The sequence below is a fragment of the Silurus meridionalis genome, chromosome 19, assembly GCF_014805685.1.
Source record: "Silurus meridionalis isolate SWU-2019-XX chromosome 19, ASM1480568v1, whole genome shotgun sequence".
NCBI lineage: Eukaryota > Metazoa > Chordata > Actinopteri > Siluriformes > Siluridae > Silurus > Silurus meridionalis.
The window spans coordinates 3,163,045-3,180,860 of NC_060902.1; the positions used below are offsets into that span (position 1 = coordinate 3,163,045).

Below are 17,816 nucleotides of genomic sequence, written 5' to 3' on the forward strand. Positions count from 1 at the left end.
GATTCTTAAATCAATAGGTTCAAAATTATTAAACAAAATACAAAAAAAAAATCAAATGTATTTACAGGCCGTATGCTGTACCACTGGTCAGGATGAGGAGAATGTAGTTTGAAGAATGTCTATATGAACAAAAGTATTGGGACACCTGATTTTCCCAGCCTTATGTGGTTCACGATTATATCAAATTATTGGATGCGCTACAGAATAAATCTCATCACTTGAATTGGCAGATCCAAACCTGTTCCAGCATGACAATGCACCTGTGCACAAAGCCTGCTCCATGAAGATGTGTTTTACATGGGTTGAAGTGGAAGATCTACGATAGAGCTCCAACCCTAGTGAACAGCTCTGGGATGAATTGGAACGCTGACCGCACCTATTGTAGCTGAATGAACACAAATCTCCCAAAATCTAGTGGAACATCTCCCATAAAAAGGAGATGGAGCTTATTATAAAAAGCAAAAGGGGACTAAATATGGAAATGAGATGTTCAAAAAGCACGGGTGTCCGTGAACTTTTGTGCATATAGTGTCGCTTGGGCTGTTTTTGGCTGCATGACGTAGCTACATGTTTATGGTCTTTTGCGAATTAGTGTCCTGCAATTTGTGACCATTTGCATTAAGAAAGTTGAAACACTTCTAGGTGATAAACAACCATGCATTATGTGTGAACGGTTGAAAAGAAACGTATTGTAAAAAGTCCAAGCAAACAATAAGAATTGGTCGAATGGAAATAAATGGGGAAAGAAAGAAAGAAAGAAAAACGGATGAGGTTGTTGAAACGGCATGCTGAACTGTGAGCGAGGATTCATTCCCTCTTTCCAAACGGACCGCAGCAGAACATTTCACGTGATCAGTGCCACTGATAGTCAACTTTATTTCGTGAATATTATATACATTTACACACATACATTCGTACATACATATTTACAAACAATGCCAAGGTCAGATGTTCTTATCGTGCCTTAGATGTGTGAAGGAAGAGCTTTGAAATGCTGAAAGAAAAAAAATAATAATAAAACAAAAATAAAAAAAAAGTTCTCAAAGACAAAGTGCTCAGAGATGACTTTTGATGCTTTGGGGAACCTTTGCAGAGTGAACCTCTCTGTGCTACACCATGCTTTGCATTTATTTTCTTTTTTTATTTTATTATTCTTTTTTTAATTCCCATAGTTGTTTTGCAATAATAAAATAAAAGGACATTTATTGACGAGGTGGAAGGCCGTTTGCTTTATGGCCGAGAGTTTATTTACAGTGCAGCAGACAAAATGTGAACCAACACCGTAGATATCGTTGGGTATTTTCCCTCTCCAGCGCATACGCCGCTCAATTCCGACTCCGAGCCTGACCATTTTTATCCCAATCCCATTTACTACACCATAAACAAATCCACTTTACTGTGCTTCAGTTAGACATTTAAACAATACAAAAAACCCACAATTTCGCAGTTTTTTTTTTTGTTTGTTTTTTTAAAGACCACAATTCTTTCTAAAAGATGATCTCCATGATACAGATAAGGCAGCGAGATCACAGAGCCTTGTTCAGGAGGTACTGAAAAACAGTCTGTATATGTTGATCAACAAGCCTGAATCTTCAAAAGAAAGAGAGAGGGAAGAGAAAGAGAGAGAAAACGAGTCCCATCAAAATCCCAATGGCAGGACAGTGTGTTCCTTAAAAGCTACAATAAACCCAAATCAGTGCTTCACACACTGACGCCGAGTCTCTTCACATCAAGCGATTTGAATTGGAAAAAGTCCTGTAGTGTCTCTCGCAAGAATATTTCCTTTTAAAGTACACGATGCAAAGAAATCTACACTAGACTACAACGACCTTACTGTGCTGCTTATCGGTGTAACGGCTCGGTCGGAAAACGCACAAAAAAAACCCAAAAAGGAATAATCATCACAGCACACGGGACTGAACGAGTTCCAGACGTTTTAAATCAAACACTGCATTAGTGGAGCATGAGTGGCACTTCACTGAGGACAGAAAGGTGTGTGTGTTTGTGAGTAAGTGTTTACACGTATCTAGTAGTAGTTAAATCAGGCACTTTAACCTCTTTGTGCCTGATCTTTTAAGATTTCAATTTGGCTTTGCATCTATTCGGAATACCACATTAACATCTAACATGGCAAACCACACCAAATAAAAAATAAAAATAAAAAGACAGAACCGAAAACATTTGGTACCCATTAGAAAGGGAAAAAAAAGCCTAGTTTAGGCCACTTTAATGATCAAGATTCCCATTTAACTGAAAAAGAAAAGAAAAAAAAAGCAGATATATTTATTTAATCTATAACAGAGGTTAGACCATTTATACCCCCTTTTCTTGTTTCTATAATATCTACATTTGCTCTTTACACACTCACGCTGGACACCCTGGAGCTGCGTTCTCACATTTGAAGGTAAACGAGTCTGGAACGGGCCTGACCTCAGAATTAAAAACAGGACGTTGGGTTTGACAGAGTGAGCCATGCTGTGTTGTGATTGGTTATCTGCCTCAAGAGGAGCTCTTGGATAGGCTGGGGTACAGCACCAACGCAGTCACGACGGCCACCACGGCGACCACCGGCATCCAGGGCATCCAACCGCTCTAAAAAGACGACGAGAAACAGCGGCGGTTTTAATCGTGATATTTACATGACAACGGCAGAGCGAGCAGCTCTTACAGCACTGGAACTGTCTGAGACACAGAGAGAGATAGAAAGAGAAAAAGAAAGAGAAAGAGAAAGAGCAGGATTAGTTTTGAAGAGGAAAAGAAAGTGATTGGGGGATAAAACACCCCGAGAAGAAAAAGAGAGAGAGAGATTTATAAATGAATGAAGGAAGAAAGAGTTTAAATGGTAGAGCATTATACCATCAGAGCAATTTGGCCATTAAAAAAAAAAAATACAAAATCAAACACAGCCTTCTTTCTTTCCAAAGAAAGAAAAAAGTGCAAAATAAATAAAAAATTTAAAAAGCAACAGCACACACAAAAAAAAAGGAACAAAACAGCCAAAAAATGTAAAAATCCCTAATGCAGACACTCACTTCCACAAGTGATCCAAGCAAAGGCAGACAATAAATAGACGACAGATTAATGGATGGTATTTTGTGGACCAGGGAAAAGGTTAGTTTTCCCCAAAATGCTGCCAAGCACCAAAAATGGATTTTGGGCAAAGCATGAGTAAAAAAATGTTTGGGTTGTTTTTTTGTTTGTTTTTGGTGGCCATGCACTTTTGATATACAAGATGATGAAGAGTACAGAGGAAAGCAATAGTAGACACACAGACACGGACTGGACAGGAGCGCTGTGTACCTTTCTACCACATTTGGCCGAAGCACCAATACAGCAAAGCCAGGATAAGGCCGATGAAAATGGCTTGGACAGGCTGCATTATGGATGGCTAGAGGAGGGAAGGGATATTACAAGAATCAATCTTTTAAAGTAATTGAACAGAAATCGGAAATGGGGCGCACTTTAAAACAAACACAGAAAGAAAGAACTAAAATCAATTTAACATAAAAATAACACAAACAAAGATAAACTTATTAAATGTCTGAAAGCCACACATATATTTCAACATCTAGAAGCAGGACATAAAACGACAAGGACAGTGAGAGGCGTTAGACACGTTAAAAGAAAAGTAAATTCATTTCTGGAAATGAAAATGGAACTGTGTTAAAGGGGTTCCTCCACTACTTTATTATTAGAAGCAGCATAAATGACTAATCTCTGTTTTATTCGTTAGTATGTGATTATTTCGGATTGTTTAGGGAGATAAAGTGGTGGAAGGTCCTTTAGGGTTCCAGTTTAAGGAGCGCTGTGTGGCCTTCTGTGCTCAATCGACAGCAATCGTGAGCAGTGAGGCTTCGAGCCAGTGATATGACACTGTCAGCAGTGATCATTAGCATTGTGTAGCAAAGAGGCTCGTGCTAAAACGCCTTGGGGTGGTTGGGGGTAATGTATGGGGGAGAGAACAAAAGTTTGACATCTTCGGTTGTGTGTGTGTGTGTGTGTGTGTGTGTGTGTGTGTGTATGTATGTATGTATGTATGTATGTATGTATGTATATATATATATATATATATATATATATATATATATATATATATATATATATATATATATATATATATATATATATATATATATATATATATATATATATATATATATATATACACACACACACACACACACACACACACACACACACACACACACACACACACACACACACACACACAGACAGACAGGCCGTCAACCCCTTAAATTTGCAGTTTAAAACTCGTGGCTTGGAAACTTCGTGGTGGTGACCGAATGTTCAGGAAGGTTAGGAATAACATTTTAAAGTATGTTTTCACTAACAAATTTCATAAATTTTTTTAAAGCACATTTTTTGTATTAAAGTGACAATGTCTAGAGGAATTGACTAAGGTACCATAAGGGCTGCGGGGGTGCGTACAAAATTCTTACAACGTAACCCCCGTGAGTTCCGGGGACCACTGGACCACAGTTTTGTGCCATGTAAGCAAATTGAATAAGATGTGACGAGAGGGCAGTCCTAACCTGTTTCCTTATACTAAAACTGCAAGATGCCAACTTTGTGTCGACTTCAGCGAGACGAGAAAAGCTCCCGAGTGCCTGCGTCTAATTAGCTGCCATCAAACGTGGAGCTTCGCACCCTGGGAAATCAGCACAGTGCTGAAATATGCTTACAGAAAATGGGAGGTTTTTCATTTTCTATCGGACATTTTTTTTGTGAGAAAACGTCTATAAAAGAGAGAGAGTCATGCTCATCTAAATTAACAGCTTTGCAGGCTCCAGGGAGACTTTCTAACATGTACTTATGCACAGACAAGATAAACGTGTTGCTAGTAAAAAACTAAAATGGTGTGTTAACCAAAATTTTTTTTATTTTGTTGTTGTTGTGCGTGTGTTTTTTTTTCTTTTCCACCAAATGAGTGAATGATCAGAATATTTTAAGCATCTGGAATGGAACCAAAAAGCAGTGATGTCAGGGGCTGTATTGCCGTGACAACAGCCGCATTGGGTAATTTAATGACCGTGAAAATAGGTCCATTAAAAGAACCGCAAATCAGTTGTCCAAGTAATAATTGCACTGACCTAAATAAAAGCTGCACTGTTAACTGGGAAAATTCACCCTGACCGACTTGCATATTAATATCGTTTATTGCTTCAGTCTATTTGGTTCTATCACCTTCTCTAACCGCTCTCTTATATGTGCATTCGTTTTAAACTTCATACTAATGCCATGCCACTAATCATCTGGGTGATCAAACTAGGCCACATATCTGAGTTTCATTCTGGAGTACCAGTCTCGTCTTGTCTGAAGAGAAAACCTATAACATTATAACCACCTGCCTAATATTGTGTTTTGCGGTCAAAACAGTCCTGACCTGTCGAGCATTAACAGCATTTACTACTTTAGCAATTTGAGCTACAGTGACTCGTCTGTTGGATCGGACCACACGGGCCAGCCCATGTGTGCTGTATTGAGATCTTCTGTAAAACACGTACGAAAAGTAGAAAGAAGAAAGACGCCGTATAATGTGTGCGCACTCACATTCTTGCCCTGCTCCTGCAGCAGCTTCAGATTGACCTTGCACTGCTCCAGCTCGTCATTAATGGAGCGTTTCTCCTGCTCGGTCTGCTCATACCTCTGCCGCAGGTCAGACAGCTGGTTCTGAGTGTCCTCATACTTCACAGAGAGAATGTGAGTGAGTAAGAAAGAGAGATATAACCCCTACATCAATACTAGTAGTCTATTCTTACAATTCGCTACAAATAATAAACATGCAGCACCTCTTTCTGCAGGTTCTTGGTGCGGTTCTCAGCCTGGGCGAGCTCCACCTTCAGTCTGCTGGCGTCCTGCTGGTGCTGGTTCTGTATGGAACCCAGTTTGTTCTCCAGGTCACCCTGGCTTCTCTCCAGAGCGTTCAGGTTGCTGCTCAGAGTGGCGCTCTGTTCTCTGGAGCTGCACAAAACGAAGGCGTTTAAAAAAAAAATAGGCATAAAACTATACGTACGTTTACATCCATTAGAGCTCTTTCATAGCAAGACTCAAGGGGATCATGTGTAAGAGCACAAGGTCAACAGAAATCCAGTGTGTGTGCAACATTTTTTTAAATAGATTAAGACGCGCGTGCACACACACACACACACACACACACACACACACACACACACACACACACACACACACACACACACACACACACACACACACAAACACACCTGCTGAGCTCCACCTCCAACCTGTGCAGTTTCTCCAGCAGGGTTACTTTCTCCGAGCGAAGAGACTCGCATTCTTTATGCAGGGTCGAGCACTCGACCTGCAACTTCTCCAGCTCATCTGTACAGAACAACAACAACAAAAAGGAGTCGTTACGCTACAATTTCTTTTATTAGAATAAATCCGCTTCAATGCTTGGAGCTGAACTAGTCTTGATTAGTCACTGTGTAAGATCATTTAATACAACACCAAATGGCTACGGACACGATAGTGACTTACAAGCTCCATTGCAGTGATTGTCACCTAATGATGTGTGCAAAATTTAAATAAAGATCACTTTCTAGCAATTAGTTGCTACACATTTGAAGTAATTCATGGTTTTTGGTCAATTTTGGAATGGTGCATCCATGGTATGGGTGTATAAGAGATAACAGGGCGCTCAAATATTTTTTCAACACGGTTAAAACAAAGTCTACTAAACCCGCATCACTTTCTACTTCAAGGTAATGCTGCTCACGCAAGGGAAAAAAAACAAAAAAACGATACATAAAAAAAAAATTGCATACATACATCAGCATCATATAATTTTCCATAACACTACACAATCAAGCATGCTACCAAGAAGCTGTATCCCTCAACAGAGTCCAAATAGATACCAGGTGTGAGCGAACTGTCAGCTTACGTTGTGGAAACAGATTTGTGGGGGAAAAAAAGCTCAATACTTTGCCTGTGATGCAAATGTATGCCTGTCTGTGCGCCGTGTTTGACCCAGGCCGTTCTCCTGAGAGTCAAGCTCTGCGTTTTGTTAGGTTGGGTTTGTAAATAATGTTTTTTTTATTAATCATGGCATTACGGCATTACAGCAGAAATATCGAGCAGATGCCTCCAATATCCCAGAAACGTTTGTGCTATAGACATATATAACGAGTAGGGGCGTAACGGTACACGTTTTCATACCGGACTGGTGCACACGTGAATTCTGTGTACCGTTCCACCCCTAATGCATCGTATGCAGGTCAGACTTTAAAGCAATTCTTAAAAATAACTGTCTAAGTAAGGAAAAATCTATTACGATCATCCTATCGTTCGATTACCTTGAAGATGCAAAGCTCGCTCCTGGTGCTGGCTCTGCAGCTTAAAGTTCTCCTGCAGGGTGCTGATCTCCAGCTCGTAGTTGGATGCCGCTTTTCTCCACCTGTCCAGTTCGGCTGTGACAGCGGTGAGTTCTCCCTGCAGGGCGGCGATGTCGCGCTCTCTCTCCGCCGTGGCCGCTTCCATGGCGTGGCGGAGCACGAGCACCTCCTCCTGGGCGCTGTAGAGTTCCTCCCGCGTGTTGGAGATGGTGTTCTCTCTCTGCTCGCGCAAGGCCTCCATGTCGGACTGCAACTTGGCGAGCTGACCTACAGGGGGACGCAGGTTAGCTGTTTTTTTTACCTCATTATCATAAACGCATCTGATCTATTGATAAAAGCTTCTGCAACTATCTGCAGTGTCAAAATTTACACCTTTAATTTTACACTTACTCTGCAGGTACTGGATTTGTTTAGATGATTCCTCAGTCTGCTGCCGGTTGGTTCTCCGTTCCTCTTCCAGCAGAGCTGAAAGAAAGGTTCAGAAAGCAAGTTATGTTTACAGATGTTCATGTAAAAATCAGCCAAACCAATCAAGTCAAGTAAAGTTTAGCTATTTAAATCATTTAAAACACGCATGTTGGATGACTACTGGAACAAACTGAAAGGTCTGGCTAGATGAGCATAAGCCTTCCTTCAGATGTCTTAAAGTCCCCCCCGGGGCAAGTGGTTTTAAACTATAAAAATAAACTGCATAGAATAAATAGTTTTACATGATTTAATGCCCAAGAGACGACTAAAAACGGCCACAAATAGTATCTACATTACGACTCTCCTTAACACAGAGGATCAATGGATGCGTATTTTTATAAGCTTGGAAATTTGGCATCCAGACATTTGTAGTTTTCTGTATGTTAAGGGGAGAAAAAACCTGTATAAATGGCGAATAAGCCACCCAAGAGCAATTAAAAATGCTTTATACTACACAAAATATACTCGAAATCTTTGTAACCGCTTTGCTGGAAGGTACCTTGTAGTTCAAGACATTTCTGCTTGCCAGTGTTGGCGAGCTCCTGTGCCTCCAGCAGCTCGGTATGCAGCTTGTGGATGACCTGCTCTGTGTCTCCAGCCTCCAGATTGGCCCTCTGCAGCTCATCTATACAAGAGTACACAAAAGAGAATGAAATGTAAACATTACAGTTATGTACGATGTGATGAAGATATGATAAACAACCAATGACAGTGGAAGAAATAGCAGATGGAGCCATTATGCAACTGAAGGTACTTGGCAAAACATTTGAAAACAAAAACATTCTAGCTCAGGGAAAATTTCCATGGGAACTTCATCTGTGGAATTTTGGAAATATTCCAAGTTTGAAAATTGCCAGGAATTTATTGGAATTAATTAAAAAAATTGGGGAATTGTATATGAACTGTATACATTTTGTTTGGTCATAAACCACCATGCATACAAACTAATGACATTTTTGACTTTGATTTCTAGTATAATTTTGTTGTACAATAGTTTTGTTTTCAGACCCAGAAATAAACGTAAAGAACAAAACGACCCTCACATCGTTTCTAACCAAATCCATCTATTGCTGAACACTGACATAATGAGTACCGGCCGTGTTATTTAGGGTGTAAATTTAGATCGTCCACCAAAATCCCAGCCGCACATCAGAGCACCTGAAATCTTGTGGAAAAAAAACCCTCTTTCTTTAGAGTTACACATCCTGAAATGTGCATATTTCTCCATCACATGGATAACAGTGTGCTCCATAGAGAATTGCACTGGTGGCAGGCCAAACCCACTGTATAACCGTTCCAGAAGCAGGCTATAAGCTTAAGTGCTTGCGGGCATGCTGGCGAGATTTTCTCGCCACTTCTCTCGTTTTTTTTTATCCGACTTTTCTCCCCGAGTAAAGGCCCTTCCTTGTGATCCCCACATGTGCTCTAGAAATGACAGGCTTCGGCAAAAAAAAAAAAAACCTTAGATCGTTCATAAACCAGTGGATATCACTTGCGTCAGTACAGATGTCAAGGCTGAGGTCATACTGCAATTTTAGCTCGAAGCGTTTTGGCATTGTGTCAGACGTCGGTCGAGCTAGGGTTTTCGAGGTTTTTACGGGGCACGTTCTCAAAGCTGAGAGACGAGGCAAGAGACACTCCTCTGCTCTGATCTTCTGCCATAGACTAAATGAGAAGGCAAGATGTGATCTATAGGCTATACGAGTAATGGCCGGCTCCATCTTAAGTGCACAGGGGTTCTACTGCGATAGCAGCGTATAAAACTGAGACTAAATGTCATTGTGATGTAATAACGGCTCGGTCTAGTTGCTCTGAAGCAGGAATAGATGATTCATGGTACAAAAATACTTGAAAGACCACCGTATTGATATTATGAAATACCATTGCATAAGAAAGTAATACAAACCCAAAGAGAGCATGGTGTTAGAGGAACTAAATCAATGATGGGGTGGTGGGACATGCAAGTACACTTTTAAGTATATTTAATGTTGATTGGGGAGTAGGTTCCTATTATTCCGTTTAAACTCAAACCATTTTCGTGAAGGTCGACCGATTTAGTTGATTGTCAGAACTATCGGCAAAAAAATCCATACTGAATTTTTAGGCTCCCATCTGTTGGTTGAGCAACCAGGAAGGTCTGCTGTCAGAACTAGGGAGGCCTCTAGAGGTGATCACTGCTGTTGAATGCTGGCTTTTCTTTTTTTTTTTTTTTTTTTTTTAATAAACACACGAGACTGCGCGCTGCATGGAGAGCGTTATATTTATCTTCATTTATCATTAATAACGTATTAATTCTATAGATATATTTATGAGTTGATATATTCATATTTTTTATTTAAAGTAAACTGATTCACACTGTGTTAGCTTTTTTCTCTTCACTCGTGCTACACAAGAGCTTCAGTACACATCAGGGAAAGTAGAACAGAAATGTGTGTTCGGGGTTATCTTTAACCACTGGAGTTCAAGTTCATCCATCACAAGGTTCATATAAAACACTGTTGGTGACGCATCACTTCCTCAACAACCAGAGGACATTCGCTTGAAATGTCCGTCACACTCACACTGTAGCATTTCATTTACGGGCGCAGTCAGCCTGCAAACTCTCAATGATAATGTAAGCTTATTTTGCTGCTGTTGTTTCTATTCATGGGTCATCACCACCCTGGTGTAGCTACCAGAGCTAAATATAAACACCACTGCAGTTTGGCCCGAGTACTTGGCAGAGTCCACACACAAGACTGATACTTGCTGGCAGGAGAGGCTCATCGGTTTCATTGTATTAGTATTATACTGATAAATTATAGTTATTAAAACAAACACTTCAGCATTATATTAAATGCCATTCCTGAATGATTTTATTCCCCAATGTGTTTAGCTGATGCGCTCATGGCAACTGCTACCTCACATTGTAACGACCAATCACAGCTGCGCAGATCCGGTCTAGCGCCGATCTTTTGGCAGCGACTTCACGATAATCTTCACGATAAAACACCTCTTACCATGTCCAGATGTTAGATTTTTCTCTCCAATTTGGCCTTCTGTCCACACAGACGCCGTTTATTAAATTAAACGTAAATGTAGCTTTTTGAAAACGCTCTCCGAAGTGGATAAATTTAAAAACTGTTTCCACGTCACGGAGTGGACTGTGAAAAGGGAGGCTTTTGAAACTTCAGGTGGAAACGGCGCAGGTCGATGGGTCTTACGTTTTGCTCACGCGAAGTACAGGGGCGTAAGCGGTTTCAGACATTTCAGTGTAGATGAGCAACTTTTGGGAAACGTTTGAAAATTCAAGTGTGGATGTGGAACATCCAAATATATCTGCCTTTGTTTTATAGTACAGTAATTCCCCGTTTATCACGGTGGTTACGTTCCAAAACCGTTCATTTTATGATTAGTATATTTTTTATCAATAAATTTCATTATTTTAACATAAAACTCCATAAAAAAAATTCCCTATAAGTTTTTTGGTCTATCGTGCTGTATGGAAAAGCAACTATTTTGTTCTATTCATTCAAATAAAAGTCATACTTTTGTCATGCTTTTTCAAAATGCGTAACCCTGCAAGCTAAACCGGTAACATGGCGACCCCCAGGTCACTTTTTATAAGACAATAAGAGATCATTTTTATAGACTAGCCAGCTTTCGCTCTTCACCAAATACAGAGAACTCAACTAACCGCCTCCTCCTCTCTATAATTCTGAAAATCTGGCCTGAACCGAACGCCAGCTGCACATAAATTACCAGGCTTTTCATGTGTCAGTGTCTCACACCCCTCCGCTCTGCCTGTTATTGTGTCAGTCAGCGAGTTCAGGAACACAACGAGGCTCTGAAAGACCACTTCCTCCCTTGTGTCTCGCAGCATGTTCACCAGAGACTGTGGCTGTTATCAAACTCCCATTAAAAGCGCATGAACTCAGTGTAAACAGATGAGCGCTGTACTAAAATGACAGGAAAAGGTTGGTGATCTCAACACGGCCTTATCATCTGCAAAACATTTTGCATGGCTGCAAGCCTTTTCCGACCTGCCAAAAATAGTTAGGAGCTCATAAACCGACAGTAAAAAAAAAAAAAAAAAAAAAAGAGAGAGAGAATGACGACATCTAAAATGCAAGTATTAAGAGAGGGTACAGACGGGACATTCTGAATAAATGTGTATTTGAATGACCAGAATGAAATGTGTACCATCTATAGAGAGAATATTCATTGGGTAATTGTCCCATTTTATTGTCCTAGTGGCTCAAACGTGCAGATGACAACATATCAATGTTTTTTATATATATCAAATAACAACCCCTAACGGGAGCAGCCATAAGAGGAAGAATAAGAAGAAGCTGTCTAGCACCGAACACCAGGGCAGCCAGGCACAAAAAAAGTTTTTTCCCTCTTAAATGCTCTCCTCATTGTGCATTTAAAACAAATTCAAATTAAAAAAATTAAATAAAAAGGAAAATACCACGTATTATTTATTTACATTTATCTGTGGAATAATAAATATTACCAATTATCATTATTATCATTATATTTATCTTTTATATATATAAATAAAAAAAGTGCAACTGGAAGCTTTTCACCAAAAGCAAATTTCTAAGTGAAAACTAAAAATAAAACTCAATGGACTAGATTCAACAGCGCATTATAGCGACACCCAGTGTTCAAACTAGAAAGTTCTCCTTCTCTTTTTTTTTTTTATTTAATTTAATTTGTGTGAGATGGTGGCAGTTTGTAGCCTGAACCCTTCTGTACTCTGCTATAACAAAAAGAAAAAGATCTAAAACAATGCATTTTGCTCTAAAGTTGACAATTGGGGATTTGTAGGTTATAAGCACTACCGAACTACATCCGGCACCAGAAAGAAAGAAAGAAAAAAAAAAAACGATCACAATAGACGATGATGATCCTTATCTCTAAACATAGGCAACCAGAACACACACACACACATTTTTGGTTGGTCTTATTAGGGTAATTGTAGAGCAGGTGGACGCTGATCAGTGACTCTGTGCTATGCGGAGAGAGTCATGTGTTAAATTCTTCTGCTGCAGCATAGATACAAGAATACACACAGATTTAAACAGGGAATAGAGGAATGGGGAACCTTTTAAGCATGGGGTAGAAATCCGCCTAGTCATACTGGAGCTGGAGCGATGTCAAATCTCCAAGCTCGACAGATATTTTTGAAATGACTAAAGAAGTGAGGCTGTACTTTGGTACTCTGGTGAGGGAAGGTGATGTATAAAGTGAAGCTTTTCAATCCCAAGTGGGTGAATGTGAGTGATGGATAAACAATGTGTAAAATGTATTTTTATTCTTAACAGCTTCATGTTCATGGAATAATCCAGGTTTATTTATACAAGTATAAAACTAAAGATCTTCAAGATTCTTAAAAAAATAAAAAAATAAAAATTCTCAATTGGGTAGAAGTTTTATATAGGTTTATACAAGTATAAAACTAATTTATCAAAGGGTTGAAGTATTACAGTCCAGAAAATTGTTTCATGGACATTGGATTCTAATAGGATGGAAATATTGTGGAATTTTCTACTAATAAAAATGTCCTAGTTTTCAGAGTCCTATCATTTACATAAATGTTAATCACTGGGATCTAAAAACATGCACCACCCCTCCCATGTTTTATACATTTCAATGCTTTATGATGTGGAGTTTTTAAATCTGATATTATTACCAAATCCTGTTGTGAAGAAAATCTCAATAAACATAAATAAAAACCAAATAAGGATTCAGCGAATAAGTATTTAGACACGCGCACACAATGTGCTTTATAGTTGTGGAGCTATTTTGACCTTTGTTTTCTCAAGTAAGCCATGTACGTGACCTATCTGGTCCCCGCAGGCCATTCCTGCCTAACTGTGCTCTAATTGGTTTACATTCCTGAGGCGCCACTGCTGAGAGATTCACTGAAGCGAAAAGTGGGACATCAGACAGGAGAGCACAAAGGTTTTGTACAGGAGAACTCCTAATGCTCTCCCTCTTTACACGTATTAAACTTTTAATGCGAGAACAACCTGAGCATACTGATAAAATGAGTGCTCCAGACCATATACAGGTGTAAAGAGTAATGTTAGACTAACAGCAATCCTGTGACCTCAAATAGCATTAACAGGACCAAATAGTCCAGAATATGATGAAATAATCAGCTAATATCATCAATGTACAATTCTAAATAAAGAGTGTGAAGGAAAAGTATATAAGGAAGAATACCTTTAATCAGGGCAACCCTGTTTTGGGGCTCATTCAGCTCCTGTTCGTCCATTTGTCCGTCTAATAATAATAAAAAAAAAAAAAAAAAAAAACAAATGATATATTTTGGTCTAAGCCGCATGTCATGAAGGTACACATTTAAGTACTGAAGAAAAAAAATTGTGAAGAACAATAAGATTAAAAAAAATATATCCATAAAATATCCATCTAATTTTACAAAGAAATCAAAAACAAAACTATACCTGAAGTATCGTCACTGCTCCTGTCCTTGCTGGGGCTCAGAGTGTCTGACATATCGGACTCTTTAGCGTCGATCTGATTTTCTGTGGGCAGGTTGGAAGACACCACTTAGACGCAAAGGGGTGGAGACAAAAACCAACAAGTTCAAAAGTTTAAAGCAGAAACCTCGACTGCGCGTCTTCGGCTTGGCGATGGGCTTATCTTCAAAATTTATAACAATCTAAACAATCTGATCTCTTACGTGAAGTGTGGGATCAGCTCCGAAAACGCTTCTTTGAGAGGACAAACACCTCTAGGGGTTGACTGTTCTGACTCCTGAGAGTTATTCACCACACATGGTCATACATCCAAGCTGAGCTTTCAGACGGGGGGGATACTGTTGCATTCTAAAATAGTTGGAGCTTTTGTTTAGGGATCGGTCCAGATCGCCTCTGAGTCATGCCTGAAAACCCGATTTGGACAATGACTCGTGCTGGGGCAGGAGAACAAACGGAGCAAAAAAAAAAAAAACGTTACCCTTTTTGTGTGGGACGTGTTAAAGATATTTCCGTTATAATTAAGCACCCTGTTAGGTCGGGTAGATTTAACGGCAACAGGCCGTAAATTGCTCGGGAAAGAAAAACGATGACCTCATAACATGGTGGTGAGGTGCAGTGATTTTTGGCTGCTGATCCACCATTCTAATTTGAAATTCACAATCTGGGCTTCTAATCATAAGGAATAAAAACCTCCAGGCCAGTGGAAAAGACACAACCCTCACACAAACCTTGGGTGATTTACACCAATGTAAGCATAGACTGCTGTATACTCTATACCCACACCCTGGTTGTAGGTTCTAAACCCAGCGGTAACGACTTTCAAAATAGACTAGTTGACTCGCACACAGACCTGAGAGTATAAAGTTTTGTAAAAGCTCCGTCTGAAAGCCTCCATGCAAACAATTCCAGAGCTGTCAGATGTTCTGTTCCACCATACAATAAAGATCTTATTCATTATATGGTCATTTTTCATTAAGCAAAATGAGTTCGATATGAACAAATAAACTCATACCAGAAACCCACTGCATCTTCTCAAAGGAAAAGAAAGTTAGATAGAGGCCTAGGATCTGCACATTTGGTCCCCAGGCTATGTATTTGTTTTTTTTCCCTCCCTTCTAGTTGCCCAGGGACAAGAGCATAGCAAGATAAATGCCAAGTGCAAAATCATTCCTATGAAATACTACACTCGAATCATCACACAAAACAAATGATCCAGACAAGAGACGGATAAACTTTTTCCAATCGAGGACCAAAAATCTAATTTATGACTTTATAATATGATATATAATCATTTATAAATAAATAGAAAATTATTCTGTAATCTAATTAATTAATGCCCTTTCATAAAATTATAGTACAAGGGTTCAATGACAATTCCAGCTTTTGAGGGTATAAGCTTTTAATATCAGTGACCTCTAAAAGGAAACATGAAGCTGGTTCTTCTTTTTTTCTCCTTTAAGTTTTGGGCTGATTTAAATTCACTTATATTTATTGTCTACTACTCACTAATATATAATAATACATTTCATGTTTGATATAATGTTTTGCTGAATAAAATGTGACTTGCTTGCTAAAATATAAATAATCTGCTTTAGTTGCTTTTCCTTTCTTCTCAATTATAGCATGGTGAGACAAATCGAGCCACAGCAGTGCAACATTGGCCCTAGTTTGGCCATCTCTGATCTAGACACTCTGGAATGATCAACACATGTCCTGTTCTGTCACATGGTTTCAACGAGCGCTACTCATCAACTCCCAACTGTTTAGTGAAAGTCCGGACGCTATACGAAGGTCAAATTAAAAATATACTCTTATTGTTCGCATTAATGCACTTTAATCAAAGGATATACGTTTTATTGGCTGGTTAATGCATGTATAATTTGTAATAATCTGATTAACAAAAAAAAAACCCTAGCTATATTTAACCATAGTTTCAATAAACCTCAATTGTAAAACGTCCATAAACACAAAAAGAAAAAAAGAAATACCTTTTAGTTTCTCTGGACTGGTGAAACTGTCATCATCTGTGGTTTGGTTGTTCTGAAGATGGGCATCTATGACCTCTGAAATGTTAAACAGAATATTTACGGCAATGTATTTCTTTCGTGCTTCGAATGAGGATGTGATGAAATAAATCCGAACTCGATTTGAATACGAATTATTCGCTTCGGCTTACCGTCAAAGTTGGAGAGCTTGCGGATGGAGGAATCCACGGCTCCTTTCAGCTGCTTCACGGCTATTAGCAGAAGAGAGAAACGCATGACGAGGTGTTCAAAACTGTGTCCAACTGACTTGAAGATAAACAGTGAGCAAGGACACGTCTGACTGTAACGGATCTGTGAATCCCGTCGAATAGCGAAATAAAAAGGCAACCTGGTGTATACGGATTTAATATGCGTGGCGTGTAGCAGATTAAAAGCGATGCTTGTTACACCTTGAGGGCATGCACGTGGAAGGGGAAAGGAGCCCACAGTAAAAGTGAAACCAAAGTCGGTGAGAAGTGAGATGATAAGTGACATGCAAGGCCGATTTGCTGCGCAGTCCATGTAAAGGATTTACATTCGATGAGGGAATATGAGAATCGCAGGGACTGCTGGAGGCAATCGCATATTTCTTATTCAATATACAATATAGATGTGTGTGTGTGAAGTCTATATGACGGAAAGCAGGAAGCTGCTCTCCTAATCACCTTACATCACTGTGCATACTGTAGTGTACTAACATTTATTCGGCAAATATAACAGCTTGACTCTTGAATGCAAAAGATAGTGGGATAAACATGAAGTTCAAAGCAGTGTTCATTAAAAAATGTTTTAAATAAATAAAAATACTATTACAGATAAAAAAAAAATAAAAATAAACTATATTATGTAAAACCACTCAGACAGCACGCAAAGAGCAGGACAAAACCTACAGCTGAAGCAATTCTGAACCCTGCAGACGTGTTGAAGAAAACAGTGTTATGCTGTTTCCTTCTTAACTAAGAACAAATTCTCCCCAATGGCTTGGAAGTTCATTAGTAAGACTTTTCATTAGCGTGGCTGTAGAAGGCAGTGGAAAGAATGCTGTGTACTCACGCTGGCACTCAATGAACTGTTGGATTAAAGTGCAGTCCCCTCCACTCTTTAAAAGAAAGTGGTCTAACAAAGAAAGGAAAACCCACCATTAAATTATAATACTGGCTTTGTATGGAGAATGTCCCCCTTGTTTAAGTCGAGGGGTGATGAGTGGTGGTTTGAGTAAATAAATAAATAAATAAGCCAGCCAGCTGTACAACATAGGACATGAGACAAAATGAGACAGAGATGCAAGGGTGGGCTGGACACAGACACACAAAGGAAGCTACACACTCCGCTTAAGTGACACCCTATCGTTCCTTTACATGCTCTCACAAAGTAACGGCGCATTCGCTTCGGGGGGGAAAAAACCCAGACGCTACAGAATTGCTTGGAGTTGAAGTGTGTATATATTCCAAACTAAA

At 39.3% G+C, this 17,816-nt stretch overlaps 1 protein-coding gene across 8 annotated transcripts in view; it reads right to left on the reverse strand.

The window, feature by feature from the left end:
* Window positions 1–852: 852 nt before the first annotated feature.
* slmapa (sarcolemma associated protein a) overlaps window positions 853–17,816 on the reverse strand; it is a 59,794-nt gene continuing 42,830 nt past the window's right edge. For 3 of the 8 annotated variants that reach the window (XM_046874574.1, XM_046874580.1, XM_046874581.1), the window contains 12 exons: window positions 17,413–17,475; window positions 16,512–16,571; window positions 16,324–16,398; window positions 14,300–14,380; window positions 14,058–14,117; window positions 8,341–8,466; window positions 7,764–7,838; window positions 7,335–7,640; window positions 6,243–6,360; window positions 5,811–5,982; window positions 5,572–5,706; window positions 853–2,592 (listed from right to left, as the gene is read on the reverse strand). In XM_046874574.1, coding sequence (XP_046730530.1) covers window positions 2,500–2,592; window positions 5,572–5,706; window positions 5,811–5,982; window positions 6,243–6,360; window positions 7,335–7,640; window positions 7,764–7,838; window positions 8,341–8,466; window positions 14,058–14,117; window positions 14,300–14,380; window positions 16,324–16,398; window positions 16,512–16,571; window positions 17,413–17,475 — 1,364 coding nt within the window. In that variant the 3' untranslated portion in view covers window positions 853–2,499. Of the gene's footprint in view, window positions 2,683–3,300; window positions 3,389–5,571; window positions 5,707–5,810; window positions 5,983–6,242; window positions 6,361–7,334; window positions 7,641–7,763; window positions 7,839–8,340; window positions 8,467–14,057; window positions 14,118–14,299; window positions 14,381–16,323; window positions 16,399–16,511; window positions 16,572–17,412; window positions 17,476–17,816 lie in introns of all 8 variants that reach the window. The other 5 variants (XM_046874579.1, XM_046874577.1, XM_046874575.1 and 2 more) reach the window with 4 other exon arrangements.